Raw genomic sequence first — 19,759 nt, 5'->3', positions numbered from 1 at the left:
TTTTTCATTTTCAGGCAATGAATTATATATCAGATGTGTGAGGAGTTGTCACCGCTCTAACAATGAAAATGGAGAGGAAGGTTGCTGCAAAAGAGAGATGTTTGGCTTCTAATATGTGGTTTACTTTGTGAAAAGGTGTGTTTTAACACAAACTATGATCCTTTCCTAAATCTAACCAAATAGTTTCAGTGCCTAAAGTTGACCCAGATTAGTGCCTATGTAGTAGTCATAAAACGGCGTATGTTTTTTTCGTACGGTTTTCCCATCAGTTTCAGCATCTTATGAAGCAGCAATCTGACCAATAGCACACCTTAATCAGTTCTGGGTGAGACAAGTTTCTAAATAAAGTCTACCTCGGGTTAAGAGGCCTCCGACTTGAGACTCCTAAGCCCACCTGGCAGTGTCTTGTTATCACCTGCTGTGAGAGAATCCCTACATCTCAAACATGCTTGATATTTTCTTCCACGACTAAATCACACAGATCCCTCAGTTCAGTAAAAGTTTACCTTTTATCCCTCTGTCCCGTGTTTCTTTTCTTCACTTTCCGAAAGAGGCAACAAAGCTTTTAATTTTACTTTGGGGGGATAAATGGGGAGAGAGGTTGAACCAAAACATGCTGATTTCTGCAGAGAGATGTGAACTCACACAAGGACCGCACCTTGTAATGGGGGACCCCCTGTCTTATCAGCATGCGCACTGATGAGACGTTAGACGGGCGGCTTCATCCATTAGTTGTGCTGAGGAGTCATCCCCAAATGAGAGACTGACAACAACATCATCCAGGAGAAGTGGCAGAATAGATTGAAGAGCTTGGGTGCTGCTTTGGAAGCTCATGCTTGTTTTTAGAAACTGTACTTTACTGAAGGCACAAAACCTGAAGATGCAACACCACATTCGCCTCAGGAAGCGTGCTGTGAATGGACGGGGTAGATAGTCGGTGAGATCTTTATATTCAACTCACACAGCTGTCAGTGAGCAAGCACAAGAAAAAGAAATGCCTTTTTTTCTTTTTTCTTTTTCCATCATCTGACTTTGAGCTTCTTTGAAAGAGTTTAATTAATTCAAGTCTGAAGTGCACTGCCATACAGTAAGTTAACCACGAGAGTTTAAAAGGGATCTCACATTTAAAAACAATTAGAGTAAATGGCACCTCGAATAGAGTGGACGAATAGAGTGCAGTCCTATTTTTCAGGTGCCAACCAGTGCTTATTTGTCTGGTGTGGGGGAGAAAAAAAGTCATGCAGTCAGTGTGAAGGATGCATAATCTCTTTTAGCAGAGACACTGTATCTTCCTTCCTTTGCTCGTTCAGAGATGTCAGCTGGGAGGGAAGCAGAGAACCCAATTTGGAAATCCTAAGTACCCTTTGTCGAACTCACTCCAGCTTTTCCTTTAGCCGTTTGGTGCCGCTAACGAGGAGAACATATCTAAACTAAAGCCCTCCTGTTATTAGAGCAAAGTAAACCAGCAGTAGGTCATCTACTGACACACTTGTGCAGGGTAGTGCTCTCAACAGATAGCGGTGCCTTTGATGCCTTCTCCGACATGTGCTGGACTTGGAATGAGAGAGAGAGTAGGTTAAGCGTCAAACCAGAAAACAACACGTTTGAACCTCAGGCACTGCCTCCTCATCCAGTTACAACAACACCATGATAGGGATTCTTCTTACGAAAGCATTCTGCACCCCCACCACATACGTAACTCCTATTCTTGGGGGTCATATTATTTTTAAGGGTTCATTTGATGAAGTGCTGAGCCCTCAGACTTTGAGATAAATTGTCCAGAGAATTCTGCAGGAGCCAGAAGGCATATAATTCCAGAACAAACCCGCAGACAACACACCTCCTTCAGGTTATTTCTATGAGAGTGCTTCCATCCACCTGTTTAAAATCCCATTTTCGGTCCATGCATGGTAAAAATGAAGTTAAAATATTGTAATTTTGTACTCTTGGCTGAGGTGTTGAAGTTGGTGTATCGATAAAAACGAAATGTTTCCAAGTCAAATAAATCACAAGAATTAACATGAAGTAGGTGAACATCCACTGAGGCTCAAAAAATGGCATCAGACTGAATTGTGAAGTTAAGGGTTGATGTAAACATAGTGTAGTATTAGGGAGTGTTACGGATACACATATAAAAGGAACATTTTGCTGTGCATCTCATGTAAGCTATGTATTAGTTGCCAGTATCAAATCAGTGAAGACCTGTTCAGAAAAACATTTTGAAATGGCTTACAGGGTCAGTAATTCCAATTCATTGCCAAAGAAAATGAGTTTAGTCTTGTCCTGCATTTTTTTAACTTATGCATCCAGCAGCCTGACAGACTTGATGTGATGATAGTGAACATGTCATGTTGCATATGAGAGTTGTTTGCGAGGGCTCAGGCTGCAAGTCCGGAGGCTGGACATTTTTACTTCGTGTTTTACAAGAACTCTTGGACCAAAAGGGCAAAAAGTACAATAATGTCAAATGACGGGTTCAGGTCATTTGGCTCTGATCAAAGCAGTTGTCTTTACAAACAGGAATGATGTGATTCCCCCTTTTTTTTCTTTAACCTTACATCTATTATAAATCGGTGCAAAAAAAAAAAGGAGACGTTTCTTTCTTCTTCTGGCTCTTTGCACCACATTACCACTTCAAATCACTGGAAGTTTTCCTTCACTCGATGAATGTAAACAGTAATTACATAGATCAAAAGGACTGACAGCCTAAAGAGCTGTGTTTGTTGCATGAGTACGGCTTGTGTAATAATGTACCATTAGTGAGGTTGAAAAAATTGGTTATTAGTAGGTCTCAGGACTATATAATTAAAACGATGGACAGACAGACAGACAGAGAGACCTTCCCACTCCCATTTAATAGTAACACAGGCACACAAAATACAAGCAAACAGCGACACACAAAGTTTATTTCTCACCCAAACTCAAATATATAACCTGTTTATAGCGCTGTCTTGGTGATATTTCTAGACTTGTAGAATCTCAGGCTGTTTCAGCTTGTGGCTTGTCACATTTCATTATGGTCTGAGTGTGGGCACGGGTTGTTTGCGCGTGCATGTTCGCAGGAGCCTTTTAGGAAGCGCCTTTGATGCCCAGCTCAGTCCCTCTAAATGATTGGCTCTGACAGCATAGTGACCTCTTCTTGGACTCGTGTGTGATTGGCTGGCTGACACTATGTCACCTAAACACTTCCTAAGGCAATCCCATACAGCCATACATCTATATAGCAACCTCACGAGTGGCTCTGTCCCTTTTTGTTGGTTTGGGATTCATTTCAGTTTTCTTGGCACACACCAGGTTCTCAGTATTCTTCGTAATTAGAGTCTGATTGCATGCAAACAAGATAGGACAGCCACATTTGACGGAGAGAGAGAAATGAGAAAGGAGGGAGAGGCAGGGAGAAAAAAAAAAGCTACAATATTCCACATGAAATATCCCCCCCACACAACAGTAATCTGTCTGTCACTCCCTTTTTCATCTATCCTCACAGCTCCTTCATGATTTAGCTTGTTTTCTTCCCAGCACTGTCTTTTAAATTAGAAGCGGGCAGATAAGCTGCGAGGAAAGTGAATTCATAACCTCTCTGACACAACGTATTCTGCATTAATTATCTGCCAACTGGGAAGAGCGACCCACCATTATTTTAGATATTTGGCAAGTAATGCAATCCAGTGTTTTTAGGGGTCAAAGCGTAGAAGGAAAGCAGCAATAAATACACCAAATTATAAAAACAGTGCTGAAAATATATTTGAACTGTCCACTGACACATTCATTTATCATCACATTACTCGTAAACTGTCTTGAGTAGTGATAAACCAATTAATTGAGTCGATTAAATGCAATTTTGAGATAATCAGCCTCCAATTGACTAAGCCTTGTTTCAAATGCTGCAGTTACTAAAAATATCATAACTGCTAAAGGAGGCAGATAGGAAACTAAACATGTGACACTGAGCAGAGGGAGATAGAAGCCACTTCTCTTGGCTAAAAACTGAGATAGCACATGAAGTATATACTTTATTTGTAACTTTAGCAGGGAACTTTCCAAAACAGGTGGTTGAGAAGAGTTACAATTTATAACTAGTTGGGATGTACGATATATTGGTGACCACATTAGTATCGGCCGGTGTCAGTGTTTTTCCCCATATATCAGTATCGGTCCTATTAACAAATTTTGCCAATGTGAAAAATTGATGATTGTCTAACGTTAGCACCTTCATCTCTACATTTGATGTTGCCACTATTTCACAGATGTTTTTACTTAAATGGTCCAGAACTTGAACATTAAATATGTTTAAATATGTTTTACTTTTGTTACATAATAAAAAAGAATACATGGTCTAATTTGGTATGGGCTTCTTTTGTATACTTCTCACATTCTCACAGTGCTTAGTGCTTGCTGATACTCATTTTTCGGTGTGAACAAAAACTGAATATCGACATTGGTAATATCCATTATCGGCAATATCAGAAATCTTAATATCGGATATTGGTATTGGCCAGAAATTTTAATGTCATGCATCACTAATAATTAGCTGCTGTACAGAAAGATGTAATGTTTTTAGATAAGCTAAGTGTGTTGGCAATAGGAGGTAACACTTAATATAATATCAGATGTTAATACCTTTACTAGCCCACTATTAGGAAGATGATGCTCTTTTGACAAATCTTAGATTTTTGATCACCTGTAGTATATATTTTTGAACATGTAGCATATATACCTAAGCAAACAACGACAATTCAGATGTTTATCAAATTTGTCTTACTTGTTGTTGCTATTGTTAAACTTTTAATTTTGTATCACATGCAAAACAACCAAAAAAAAGAATCGAATCGACCTTTGCATAACCTATATCATTCTATCGACCACTTTGCTAAGCCATGTAGCCTGTTGCTAAGTCGGAGGAGCCTTCTGTTTTCACAAGACACATACGCACTTCACAGTGATAACAGTAACACGTTCACCACTTTAAACTCTTTCATTCTCACACAGGGTCCTTGAGTTCAGATGTAGGTAGACAAAAGCAGCTTCGCATCCCACAACAACCCGTTTTGTTAAAATCATCGACAGCGATCTCATCAGCTGTAGCTAAGTAGTCATCTAAGCTAATGTCGTTTTTATGAGTTGCTTCGAATGCTCACTCCGTCTCCAGCTAACATTTGAATGTTTCAAATGGTTTAAAACATGCACTTGATGGCTGCATATGTGATATCATGATAGCCTAAAGACCGCCACCGAAGCTTGCAGGCCTCAGGCACAGGCAGCTAATGTGGAAGAAGTGAGCCACTGTCTGGTTCTGCTCGTGTTATGAGCATGATACCTAAAAATGTAAGACCAAACTCTTAATTTCTTCTAAAATAACCCTGTTTGGCTACATGGATGAGAACTCATGATGTGTTGTTATGTCAGATAACAGGCAGAAAATTCCCCCAAATCCAATAAAGAGTTTGAACAGAGCTGCTATATTCAGATATAGGCTGCATTCAATTTACTACAAGGTAGATGTGCACATGATTTGTGAACAGGGCTGTTTTTTTAACACAATAAAGTAGCATGAAATGCTCCTTGGCCTTGAAGATGATGCTGGTTTAGGTTTATATTGTAGGTAGTAAGCACTGTATGCGCTGTTTAATCCAATCTTCATGCTTTTGCTCTTTAAATGTGCTCTTACTTCAGCCCCATGCTCGCTGCTTCCACATGCAGAGCTTCCCAAAACTTGACAGGCGAGCTGTGCCTAGTTACGGTTGCTAAGCTGTGATTGGACAACCCTTGTTTGGGGAATTTAGTTTAGAGAACAGTCACTTTACGCACTCTGCTGTGTTATAGCAGTACATTTATATCAGTCAGACGTTATCTCTGAGGAGAGAGCCATTGATACAGAAGCACCAGAAGACAGAGGGCAGTGGAGATTACAGAGGCTCATTGTGCCCGGCGGGGGTTATTCTAGTAAAGATCAATACAGAGGGATGTCCTCGGCACACAGCTGCTTTGACATAACGTGGCAGTAGGAAGAATGTGAGGCTTAACGCTGCAGCGTGTTGAACCGATATCGATTTCGTATGCTCAGGGTGTGGTAATGGCTGTCATCAGTGCACAGTTTGTCAGTCAGAGAGACACTGATTAGAGCCATGAAGGCAGTCTACAGGTTGAGTCAACAGAAATCTGTGACAGCAGATGCCACCGGGGCCAATGTTATTGACTATTGGTGTGCGTATTGCCATGTGTCTGTGATCGGGTAGAGATGGAGGGGATAAACGGAGCCAAGTGCGACAGGGAGGGGATAAACAGCAGCTGAGGGGATCAGAACGTGTACAATAGAGGGAGGCTGCACCGTACCTGTCATAGTCTCCGTTACAGAGCGCTCGTACTGGGATGGTGAAAGGCTGCCACACTGGATTTAATGTGTTCTTCACCACCTCTGTTTTGTGGCAGATAGTGAACCTGGAGAAGGAGGAGGAGGGACATTAGGAAATGATATGTTCAGGAAGAGGCAGAGCAAGAAAATTGATTCTTTGTTACTTATACAAGCCAGAGAAAGAGATAAAAATGCAAATGAGGGGAGGAGCATGCAGATGAAGAGACGGAGGTAACAGGGAAGACAAATCCTACAGTCACAGTCTGTGGTGACAGGAGAGATGCTTTAAATGGATCTTTGTTTACCGCTTGGCCTGTCTCACAGCCATATTGTGTTTTTAGACAACAGAGAATAATTTAATATTTCAGTTTGGCTTTTGAATCCTTTCCCCTGACCACAAGTGCCACATTGATATGTAAATGGTTTTCTCTGATGTTTTGCCGAGCAGATACTACGCAGAAATCCCCTTGAAAACCAGCAACATGTATTACAATTTTATTTTAATTTGTTTTACCAGAATCCCAGGATTACTCGTACTCTACCAAGTGCCTGAAGCCTTTTAAAACAATGCGAGTCCTTAAACCTCAAACGCCTCTAATTTGTACCGGCCTCTGGCACCAACAACAGATACTTGTATTATGTCCATGGGGATCCATTTCCCACCCTGTTATGTGTTTAAAAAAAAAAACAAAAAGGAAAAAGAAAAAAAAAGAAAATTTTGAGAAAAGCTAGAACACAACTAATGAACCACTTGCTAAAGCATCTCCAGCCAGATACGGCTGATACTGCCACAACTGCGGAGCCCCTCTGGGAGGCTGAGCAGAAGCCTGGGAGAGTGTGAGGAGATGGGATAGTGTTATGCATCCCTGCATGAATTGCCTCAGAAACTGACTATGTTTTTCCTATTGATGGAAAATGCAGATGCAGTTTTTTTTTCCTCCTGCTCTTCTTGTTCTTCTTCTTTTTTTTTTTTTTTAAAGCTTTTTATGCTAATTGCCTCTTTTTCCTATTTGCTCTCCTGGAGTCATTTATGTACGACATAGTCAGGGGAGTTGTGGTTTTGGTGTGAACAGGATACATGCCTCTGTATGCAACCTCCTAAGATGTGCAACCTCGGTAACCACTGCAGATCTCCGCTCACTCACACAGATTCGTTGTTTCTCTCTGAACTTGTTCACACTTATACTGCATCTCTTTAAATGTTTCCTTTGCTTTCCAAATGATTTCTGTCAGAATTTTTTTTCTTGAACCACCTCCTAACCAGCACTAGCACTAACCCAGCACCTGCATGATTTGTGATGTTAGAAAGGAGGTAATAGGCATGAAATGATCATTCTGTAAGAAAGGCAATCTAATATTTGGTTGTTTTTCTCACCACCTGCTGTAGGAAGATTTGGTGGCACAAAATGCAGTTACTCCACTGCTCCAGTACTACATTTCAGTGGATTATATTTATCTCAGGGGGCTTCTTCAAACACCTGCTGCATCAACACTTGGGAGGAGAAAATAAAATCACATGAAGCACTCACGTTCCATCCTCGTTGCTTCTGTAGAAAACCATGAAAGGGTCCGACTTGCCAAAGAAGTCCTTTTTATCCAGCTTGTTGGCACAGAACTGCATCGTGGCACTATCCTACAGGAATGCATGGGAAAGTGGGGGACAGGAGTGGGAGAAAGAGAAAGTGTAAGTTCTTCATGGTATTTGTGCCGGCCTATTTCAGTCTTCTTCCACGACTTCTCCGCTTTTATCTGTACAGCTTGCAGTAGGCCAACAGATGGATGCAGCTGCTTGTGCATCACACAATAAGATACTGAATACTGCATGATGGAACGGCCTTGCTTCTTTTGATCTTTTCTGACAAACCATAAAGTATGTTTGTGTTTGTGCATATCCACCTTTTAACCCTTTGGACACACCAACTTTTTTAATTTATTTTTTTTTCTTTCAGTGTTGAACCAAACTGACCACATTAGAACTACTAAAAAAGAAGTTACCACCTGATTACAGCGTTGCACTCTCTCTCTCTGGTGTTCTCTCAACCAGCTTCATGAGGTCGTCACCTGGAGCTTTCAGTCATGAGGGAGTTCTAGTATATGCAGAGCACCTCATGACTGCTTTTTCTTCACTCTATGCTTCATCTCACTCCAAACCATCTTAGCTGGGTGTAGGTCAGGTGATTCTGGAGCTCCGGTCACCTGATGCAGCACGTTATCATTCTCTTTCTCAGTCAAATAGCTGCTTGCATAGTGGATAGTGAATATTGTTTGGAGGGTCAGTGTCCTGTAAGGGTTCCATTAAGTGGTAGCCTCACTTAGCCAGCCCATTCTGTAGTGCATAATGATGTGGCTGCACTCCAGTATTTTTCTGCTATAGGGCTGGAAAAAAAAAAAAAAAAGCTCTGGCTTGTCTTGTTTGCATTTCTTTACACCAACCACAGCTGTCATGGACAGACCTAAAAAAAAAAAGGATGTGGCTACGATATTATCTCAAAATACTAACAGGAGAATTGTTTTGGTGACGCATTTGCTCACAGGGAGTTGAACATTGTGATTAAAATGGATAATTTACAAAGAAAATAGCAGGGCTGCCTTTCTGCACGATCCAAATCCTTTGCAAAATTAGAAACTTTCAGTGTGACAGGTTGCTGCTTGGAGATTGTTGTTGTTGTTTCCTGTAGCGAAGTGGATTTTGAAAATGGTAACACGCAGATGGCAAGAGACAATCTCACCACAATGTTTGATGGTTTTTGTAGCTGCACTCATAGTAGTGAACACAAGTTTCCATGATGACAACACTGGCATTGCGTTATGTCTATTTTTGACCCAACAACTTTTGTCACATTTCCAGAAGATCTATAATAAATAAATGAAAGAACCAAAATACACGACAGATTTTTTATTTTTTATTTTTTTTGTGACAAAGATGCATGTGTTTCAATCATTGCATCATACAAAAAAATTCTAAATTACAGGTGCCATTAGAAACTCGAGACTGCCATAATATACATGATCATTACAAGTGTATGTAAATCTTTGATCATGACTGAGAAAAAAAAAGAAAAAAGTATTTTTATTTTTTTAATGTCATAGAAATACAATCACTGGAACGGTTGTTTCTGTTTACCTCATCAAGTGTTTCTTTTCATGCTACAGTTCTCTGGTTGCTGTTTACCAGCGCCACCTCAACACAACACTAATCATTGGTCTTAAACAAGTTAAGAAGGCCAGAAATCCCACCAGTTAGCTTTTGACAAGGCTGATCTGTTAAATGAAAAGTATTCAAGGTGAGTCTGAAAAGCTGTCAACAAAACAAACAGTGGTTAGTTTGTAAAATCCAAAATACCAAGCATGTTTGTAGCAACACTGTGTAATTACATATTATTATTTAATGTCTTTTGCTACCAGTATTGTTCTTTCTTCTATTGTTTCAAATTTTCTGACTAAGGCATTAGTGTATATGAGTGGAAATCAGCCCAAGAGAAGAATGCATGAATGGCTATCTGGCTTAGATCTTCTAGGTATCAAAATCTGGTGAAGTGGTTTTTGTTTTTGCAAATCTGCCTTGCCTGTATATGCTATATAAAGAGATTACGGTTGAATTATCAACGTCTTACTTCCATCTCTTATGTCAACATGCCACAGCCATCACAAGTCGCCACCAAAGTGCTCGAGATGAACAAAGTACATCGAGTACATCACCACACACATGCGAGTACAGATAGAGCACACACCCCGTGCACATAAAAACCTTCAACTTCACTGTTTCTGTGTAAAAGAAAACATGCTTGATGGTTTATGTTCTATAGTTCAAATTTTGGAAAAATGCTGTTTATTTATTTGTATGAGGACTGGGTATAGACATAGGCGTGCCCCATTGTTTTTGTCTGCACAGTGTAATTGTCACCTGCTTACATCCTCGTGCTTTGTGGACTGCTGGCACTCGGCCTACAATCCACTCTGGCTTTATCTCCGAACACGACCCATTGATCCCCGATTCGTGTGTCTGTGTGTCAGTGTGTGTGCATGTGTGCATGTGTGCAGGCATTGTAATTCCAAACCACAGCACTGTATCCATCCACCAGCAGCCCTGCTAACATTAGTAGCAGCTGCTTACCAAGTCTAATTCTAGCATGAGTAATAGTCATCAAGCTAACTTCTTCTGATACCTGTCACAGCATCTGGAGTGCATCAGATGCTTGAAGTGCATTTCAGCTCCAGAGAGACGTCAAACACAAAGCACACTTTCCACTTTGGGGTTCGAGTTTTTTGGATATATAGGATCTGCTTCACTTCTTATTTTGTCCAAATACCACAATAACGCACAAGAAGCACAGTGACGTTTACATTGTACCATTATTAATAGTTTGTCAACAATTAACAAAATTATTCATGCACACTGACATATCTATGTGAGGAATTAACTGTCTGAAAGTGACCTATTGTGGATAAACAAAGACCACAAACAGCATTACGTTCCACAAATAAATCAAAAGCCAGCAGCAGATGCTGGGAGATTAATTCTCACCGCGAACCACCTCTTACTCTTCCTCTGTAACAAACAAGCCTGATTGTGCATTTTCTCCCCAAGTTGTTTATCATCAAATGTGGTGCTTTTCCAAACTCCAAATATAAATCACTCGCCTGCTGCTGGAGCTCGTACTACTGCTCTACTACTTCCCCTCCCTGCTCTTGGTTCTCTCTGTGTGGTGGCAGTGCAGAGATGGGGACCGACTTATCTCTGGCATATGAGCTGTAGCTAATCTCTAAAACACAGTGGGTTCATTACAGTACATTCAGATGCTATTGCTGTTGTTGTCGCAGCCCGAGGCCTTACACCGGGCAGCTATGGCGCCACTAATGATAGCTTAATAGCTTTTTAATGTCACAGCTTGCACCTCGTGTTTGGCTCTGTGCCGAGTGGCAAATCAGCAAAAGAATGTGTGTGTGAGGTTGCAAGTTGACAGACTGTGTGTGTGTGTGTGTGTGAGAGACAGAGAGAGAGAGAGAGCTGGAGTGTTTTTATACACATATGCCGATTTTCATTTTAATTCCATCTTGCTACAGTTGTCCTCTCTGTGCTTTTATCAGACACAGCCAGGCAGTGTGGAGCTCACACTCATGAGCACATCACATCCACTCCACTCCACTCCAGCAGTGAGGGGGGGAACTTTATCTGTATTCTGCCCTCACCCCAAGGACACATGCAAACTACATGACTGGCATTTGACACAGCCCTCCCACACAGAGCACACGCTCTGACTCAGTTTCATTCTCTTAAAAACCGTCTTTTCATCCTCGGGGAGACTCTTGGCTTCCTCAGCTGCAAACTGATGAATGCAAAAGCAGCTGAATGTTTATGTCAAATGAATGTGTGAAAATAAAAATATTTTCAGTGTAGCAACAGAATAAATTTCATCTCTTTCTGTCTTCCATCCTTGCATACTCGATGCGTGATTGCTGCTTCAACAAGTGCCCGACTTCAACAAGTACTGCACATGAAAAGCATTGAAGCTTACAGTTTGGACGGCATTTGATTGTTGCACACATACATTGTTAAAACTCTCGGTGCCTCATAAAAGTGATCAATGTGTGACCTGCACACACAGAGCAGGACTTAGAGCAGTCTCAAATTTTAACCGTCCCCATTTCCAGTCCGATCAACCATCTTCAACTGTCTTACTCCCGTGTGCATAATCATGCATACTTTATGTACACTGTATGAGCCCACACGCACATAATGTAATCCCAACTCTTTTCTAGGATATTTTTGGTGTTTGTTCAGTAAATTAAAATACACACAAAAAGAAAGACTGATCTATTGCACATGTATTAACCTGCAATAGAGAAGGAATCCATGTAACATTTTGTCAGTTGTCACAATAAAAAACAGTATCTGCTCATTTCAAGGTAAGATGTTGATAATTATGAAATTAACATGGTAGCATGAACCTTTAGGGGCTTATTGTAGACAACAGCTACAGCAGCTCAAAGCAAACTCCCTCGTCACATTTACAGTAGGTTGATTGAGCAGTCGTGTGGCCCCGAAGGAGTTTGGGGGCATTTTCGAGGTGACAGTTTCTGTTTATGTGTCACTCACTTAATGAAATGTCGTAAATGGAGTTTAACTTGTCATTTTGCTTTGCAACCAACATCGACCACATCATGTTAAAGATAAAATCCTAACAAGGAATTTCCTGTACCCCATGTTATAATTACATTTTCTAGCTTAAAACACATTTTTTTATTGATTAATAAGGTATTAGCAGCGTTGGATATTCAAAGCAATCCGGTCCCTAGTTGATTATGGTTTTAAGGTGGCTTATTTCCCTGTTGTTGACATTGTTGTCATGGCGACGCTAGCAGCTGGACAGAGTGTTGTGTGTTGTTGCTGCCGAGTTCACACATTAAGAGGAAAGCAGATAAATGACTATTGGCTCTTAAGTCACAGCCACAGAATGCGTTTCGTTTCTCTAGCGCACAATTTCTACAATTAGTGTAGAATGTAAGAAGACGTGGAAAAAATAAACACGGACTAAATGTCTGTTTGCTTCAGTTTCATGCTGGCTCAATCGCAACAGACGTTTGTGGTTTTGTGGTTTAACATTCGATTACACATCACAAATGAGGAGTCACGTTGATGGACCTGATCTCTGGGAAAGATGCCACTTCTTAGGCTTGAATGTATTTTCACTGTCTTGACTGTCTTTAAATTAAATATCAGTTGCTTAAAAGTTACAAGTGGGTTGCTTAAATGTTATTTTATTAGTGCCAGTTGTTTTACACCAACAATGTCATATTAAATTAGATGCAGATCTTTGAGAAGTACATTTGAGAACCCCTGACATGGAGCTTATTAACGTTGTCCACTTTAACTTTTACTGGTTTGCTCTGTTGGAAATAAATGGATTTTCAATGTTTTTCTTCTCAATTTGTTTACAAGTGGAACACAGATTTTGTTTTTTAAACCAGCAGAATTTGGTAATATCGCTTCTCTGAGACAGGGAGTAAGGACACACCAGAAAATCTTTGTGGAGTTAATAGGCACATAAAAGCATTTATGGTGATGGAATGTGTTGCGGATATTAAATATGCATTTGCTCCTGCCTCATTTGCATTCTATGGCACGAACACACAGTCTTGCAAAGCTCTGTGATCAACGGCCATTTGCTAATATGGAGAGAATCAGATTATCAATATTTAAAGAGGGGGCCAGGCTAGGTAGAAACACATTCAGCCCCTCAGGGAGGTAATGAAGGAGTGTTTGTGACGGGAGAGAAGAGCTGTGTGTCTTTGTGTGTGTGTGTGTGCGTGCATGTGACACTACAAAGAATTACAGTCGTACTAATTAAAGCAGCAATATGGGGTGAAGACAGAGGTTCACAGGATTGGCAAAAGTAGTATAAAGCAATTCATTTACATTACAGTCACACAGACCTGAATTAGTGTGAGTCAGTGTGTTTGTGTCTCTAGAGGTGAAATGTGGAAAAAAGATAAATTGCAACAGCGAGATGAGGAAAGAGGGGAAACTGTAGTGAATCAATTAAAGGCCAGAGTGATGAGGGTGGGAGGAGATGGGGGAGGAAAAGATGTAGGAAAGGATGGCTTAACAGGATAAAAGATGACAAATAATATTCCGGTTCTTGAGTGGTGTTTCTCTGGGCTCAGTGTGCACACATGAGCACAAGTCAAATTTATGATAGCTTGTGTAGATTATACACGTGTGAATCCAGAATCCTCGTCTGGATTAATTTCCTTTTTTTGTTGCTTGATTTATTGCGGCAAGAAGCCATGTTGTCATGTTGGTTTATTGCATTAAAGAATTGCCAAACAGCGTACATGAGTGGAATGCAGCAATTTCTGCTCCACACACAAAGCATCTTCTAATCACTCCACTTCCAGCCGCCGCATGTCTTTTTTATTTTCTATATTTGACATTTTCTATTTCCCACTTGTTCTCCGCTCACGCTGAGAGAAAAAACCTGCTCCGGTTTGCTCCGTACCAAATGTGGTGAATGCTGCCCTTCAGACGTATTGCACAACATGAAGTGAAATTTAGAGGCATCAAAGAAGACAACAAAGTGAGAGGAAACACGGAAAAGTGAGGCGTTTGCTGTTTGAGAAGAGGCGCGAGTTTTGCACATCATCCAGATGACATAAATACACAAAGGTACCCATAAAAACATATACGGTCTGTATTTAAAAAAGAAAAAAATGGAGGTTTCTAAGACAGGAAGCATCTTCACTCCGTTGCTGTGATCAAACACAAACCCACCCACAGTTAAATTTGTGCAAATAAAGCAAAATGAAAATCCTCTTGTAATTTGTACCAGCTTGGTCATGTAATAGAACTTTATCTTGACTCAAGAGGAAACACAGAGAGATGCTCTGGGCGAAACAGCACTGCTCTGCTCCCATATGTTCCACTGAGTTTCCACATAGACCAGCACTTTGATGCTGCTGAGCCAGGAACCTATGAGTTGTATAGGATTCAATAATACAGTGCATTTTCTATGATTTGGACACGAGCAAGGGGTCAGCATTGCCATGAAGTTAGCAGGCTAATACTGAATACAGCACACTACCAACACTGTTGCTAGACTGGATTTGTCAGAAATTCTGCAGGGTTGGGATTTAAAACAGTCCGCCGCAGATCCCAAAACATTTTATGTTTCCACCGAGCTGTAGCCGCCCCCACAAACTGGTTGCTTCGGGTGTGTCGATAATGTTAGCAAGTAGGAGTTAATCAAATTTATGGAACCTAATATTTTGTTATCCCCCATGTTTAGATAACTGCAAAAACTTTTAATAACCAGGACATGGAGCTGGAGAATGTTGTACAGTTAAATTGATTTCTTTGCTGCACGCCTCATAAACTTGATCAAATGGGAGAACAATCTTTTCTAATTGCCAGCTCTGTTTCTCAGCCTCTCATGGTATTTTGTCCATATGGTTTAGATTCATCAAAGTCAGGCTGTTGTTAAAATCTATTACCCCAAACAATCAGAAATATTTTATCCAAACCTGCACTTTGTTTTTGAATCTATTAACTTTTGGGCATTAGGGAAAGAAATCGTGTGTCAGGTGGAGAGTGTACAATGGATGCTTTTTGCAATATTCCTCCTCAGTTTGTCTGAAAGTTAGGCCTGGACAGTTAATGTTACGTTCTGGTTAAGAGGAAGTAGTGTAGAAAGTAGTTACTGAGATAAAGGAACTTTGATTTGAAATGAAAAATGAACACCAGGGAAGAGTAATGGTTAAGAATGATGTTGACTATTGCTTCAAAACAGGAGAAGTAATTAATTTAAAATGGAAAATGTAAAACTATGTCATTTGTCTTGCTTATTATTCCATGGATTGAGATGCACGCGACCTTGAAATTTACACGTGACTACCCATAAAACTTATTTACTTACTTACTTACAATGTTTTTATTTGTATTAGGCAGGCAGACCTTTTGGACCTGTGGACAGAGCCGGGCTATTCCCCTGTCTCCTGTCTTCATGCTAAGCTAGTCTCATTTGCTGTTCATTCTAGCTACATAGTTTGCTTTGAGACATGAGAATAGTGTTGGTCTTTCCATCCAACTCTTAGCAAAACGGGTAATAACTGTATTTCCAAAGTATTTCCACCCCTTTGAGGGGTGTCAACATAGCCTCAGAGCCCACACACAGTGTATTTCCTTTTGCAGCACCACATACTGTACTGCATCTTAACTAAACTGCAGAATCAGTTCTTCAGATATGTAATTCCATGTCAGGGCTCCAGCAACTACAGCGATACCCTGTGGAGTTTCTGCAAAGCTAGTTGGGGTTGTTTGATGTACCTTCAAACTGGTAGAGCTCAGCAGTATATGTAAAGATGTCTGATGAGGTTTAATCAGAAGTGTGAACAAATGTATGCTATTTTTCTACTGCAGGGTATGCCTCCAAAAAGACAATAACACACCGACACACTCGTTTCTCTCACCACAAGTTTATGAAGCTAAATGTGTGTTAACCTCTTCAGTCCTGACAAGACCTAACCAGCAAGGTCATCATTTCAAGCTCAAATCGTGCAGACAAGCATTTCGCAAAAACCGAGAGAACTGTGTTTTAAATTCCCTTCAAGAGTCCCCAAAGATACCAAGTGTCTCAAGCTGAATTGCAGGGAAACCTATAATTATGCACAGGGAATCTTATATAAGAATCAACGCGATGTCTTGGAACAAAAGAACATACAGAATATGTTTTTGTAATTAAGTCTGGGTATAAATGCTTAGTCGCACTTAAAAGTTACTGAAGTTGAGGGTAAAATTAAGGTTTAAAGAGCTTGTGCATTACATATTTATGCCGTTCTTTGATTGTGCAATAGACTTTCACTGAAAACGTTTGCTGAGCCCCAAAAGCATCTGCGTAATGTTTCTTTTTTGGCAAGAAAATTATTTTAAAGAACAGTCACCACTCAGAAATGGTGAAGCAGCAGTGAATGTATTTGGGTTTACTTTAGAAACTCAAGTTTCCTGATCAGAAGAGAAAAAAGAAGAATGTGTAAGGGTTTGGACTTTCAGGTGTGGTTATAATACTTATACTACTACTACTACTACGACTAAAAATGAGAATAACAATAGTATTTGAATAGTGCTATTCATTTAGTAGAGCCTTTTATGGCACTCAAGTCAGTCCATAATGTATCACACAAAAATCGTAATAAAGCATACAATAAGCAATAGAGTCTAGATCAACACTGAGCTCAATTTGGTATTATAGAACAAGATAAAGTGCACTTAAGGTGAATACGCTAGTTTGGAAAAAAATGGGTTTAAAGAGCAGTTTTGAATTCTTTTGTGGATTCCAGTGTGCAGATGTTGAAGATGCTGAGGCTGATGGCTAGTAGTGCAGGTGAATCAGCAAGGATGTGACATGTTCAGTGGTCTTTGCACATTTAATTTAAACACTGGAAGGCTCTGGATGGCATGAAGCTGTTGAAGATGCCTAAAAGAACTCCATTGCAGAAGTCAATGCATGATGTGATGATGTGCTAAACATTGACTACGACTTCCATGGAGTGTTGTATGAAAGCAGGACTGTAGTCTGGAGATGTTTTGCTGGTTGAAAAAGGAAATCCCTGAGATGTTGTTTATGACTGAGAATGAGAGAACGAAATAGTGAAATAAGCAGTCAACATCATTGCTGGGCATTTTCCACTGAAACTGCAGTGCACTGATGATGGTCTCAAAAACACAGATTCAGACTTCTGAGGTTTCTTAAGTAACAAACCTAAAGAACCAATCCTTTTTACTTGCAGTGCTGGACTTTCTGCATTCTTCTTCATGATCAGTTCGTAACATAAATGACTAAATTGCTCCAATATTACAACTAGTTTTACAATATTTGATCGTAGTCATAGGTGAGCTGGTGTGCTTGAGTGGCAGAAAATAAGAAAAGAGGTGAGTGACAGCTTGAGGCAGGGACTTCACAGATCTGTACATAGCTGGAAACAGTTGGTTGGGGTTACATCTAAACCATTTTAATGATGGATGGGATTGTTTTTATGAGGAAAAAAACTTAATATAAATATATAACTTAGATACACAGGGATCAATTTTTCAAATTTTAATCAGTGACAGGAGAGGAACTTTACCCTGTGTGGAGCATGTACGCTGCAAAAAAAAAAAAAAGAAATATCTTAAATCAAGATGTGATAGGTTTTTTTCTGTTCTTGCTTGGCCAGATATTTTTATGTGATAGAATTTCAGTTGTTTAAAGCCTTCTTGTTCTTCATTGCCTCATCATAACTGTTGACTGAGATTGTATTATTGGTTCTGAGTAGCATAGTGCTTGAAAGCTGTTTAATGGAGTTCAGTGTCTAACATCACATCATGCACAGCAATCATTGATTATGGTAGACATAACTAAATACAGAACAAAAAGAGCGCTTAACGAAGTCCCAGTAACAGAACTGTGTGTATCAGCTGATCTGGGTTCCTGTAATAGATAGGCAGGGTGTTTGATGTTTATTTGAAATTTAGGAAGTCTTAACTGTTACATTTGTTTTCTTGCCTGAGGTTTGACATTTAAATTTTTACCTTGACTTCTAATAGTCTTGATGTTTTTGCATCCCGTGTTCTTACCAGAATATATCCTGGATAAAGAAGTGCAGAAATGTACAGTAGCATCCTGAATGGGCGTGTCAAGGCCGTAACACCTCAAGTGCAGTGAGTTACTGTGCTAACAACGATCCATGTTTTCTAGATGTGTTCAAAGTGCTGCCCTACTTGTCGTGAAGAATAAAAAGATGTGAAGAGAAACTGTCTTCCTAACATCCATTAAGAGTGACTCACTGTTCACCACAGTTGTGACATTCATCTCTTTCTTTAAGCAAACCAATCTCATTTCTTGTGATCATTCAAGTACATTAATCTTAATCAGGATTACTCTTAATAATCAGTTAATACTGTTTTCCTCTGTAAATTTCAGTGCATATAGACTTATTTAAATTTAAGCACATTGTTCTCAATTTGGGAAAACATTTTAAAAATCCTTTCATTGTATCTAAACCAAAAACACATTAGTTTTAATTAATCTATGTTTGCTTTGAGACTAGATGTTTTAACTTGTTTTAAATAATCTTGGCCAGTGATATATTTCTTTACTTATTTTTGGTGGCTGATAATTTTGCTTAATTCATGTAATATTTGCCACATTTTATTCCTTTTTTTTCCCCTTGTTTTTGGGAGCTGAGCCTCTGATCTGTATGGACATTGTAGCATTTGGTTTACATGTTACAGGTCTGGGCAGATGGTGTACGGGGTTTTTCAGTGCTTCTTTACTATTACCATCTGTCTGCAATGGCTGAAAACAGCCATTTGAGCAAAGTGAAAATTACCCAAAACAATAAAGTTATGAACTGTAATACACTGAGCTAAAAGTCTTTATGAAGCTCTGTAGAGAGCTCTCAGAGTTGGATGCTATTTTTCACATCAGGTTATTGTTATGACTGCACTATGAGCGACCCCTTTCACATACAAGTAGCCTTGAGATGCATTATTTATAGCTGACAACAACAGTGAGCCTATGGATGGACAATATAAGAAAAAAGTACAGGTAAAGGAATCTTACTTTGACAGACATTAAAGAAAGAAAGCAAGTAAAGTCTAGAGGCACATAATGGGCGACCAGGGCAAAGCTGCTGCATCGCTTGATGTTTCTGAGTGGCCTGTACCAGGTATTACTGGACAAAGACTTTACACGGACCTCCACACACCCCAGTGCCGAGTCTGTGCGTGTTGCTTGGGTGAAGGTGGACACAGGGCCATGGGTGATATTTGATTGTGAAGGCTGTCTCTCAAGGGAAAGCAACAGTCCTGGCCTCCACTAGTGGAAGTCTGTGAAGAGACTAGAGTGCTGAGAGGCCCAGGAGGCTGTGGAC

At 40.0% G+C, this 19,759-nt stretch overlaps 1 protein-coding gene across 1 annotated transcript in view; it reads right to left on the bottom strand.

The window, feature by feature from the left end:
- The window catches only part of cpne5b (copine Vb), a 131,576-nt gene that overhangs the window by 27,083 nt on the left and 84,734 nt on the right, over nucleotides 1-19,759 (bottom strand). Inside the window, exons 8-9 of the mRNA XM_008295681.1 lie at nucleotides 7,882-7,985; nucleotides 6,334-6,438 (exon numbers count right to left, since the gene is read on the bottom strand). Of these exons, the coding sequence (XP_008293903.1) occupies nucleotides 6,334-6,438; nucleotides 7,882-7,985 (209 nt within the window). The remainder of the gene's footprint in view (nucleotides 1-6,333; nucleotides 6,439-7,881; nucleotides 7,986-19,759) is intronic.

The sequence above is a fragment of the Stegastes partitus genome, unplaced genomic scaffold (assembly GCF_000690725.1).
Source record: "Stegastes partitus isolate 25-593 unplaced genomic scaffold, Stegastes_partitus-1.0.2 Scaffold1069, whole genome shotgun sequence".
In the NCBI taxonomy this organism is placed as follows: domain Eukaryota; kingdom Metazoa; phylum Chordata; class Actinopteri; family Pomacentridae; genus Stegastes; species Stegastes partitus.
This window is presented reverse-complemented; position numbering and strand designations above follow the sequence as displayed.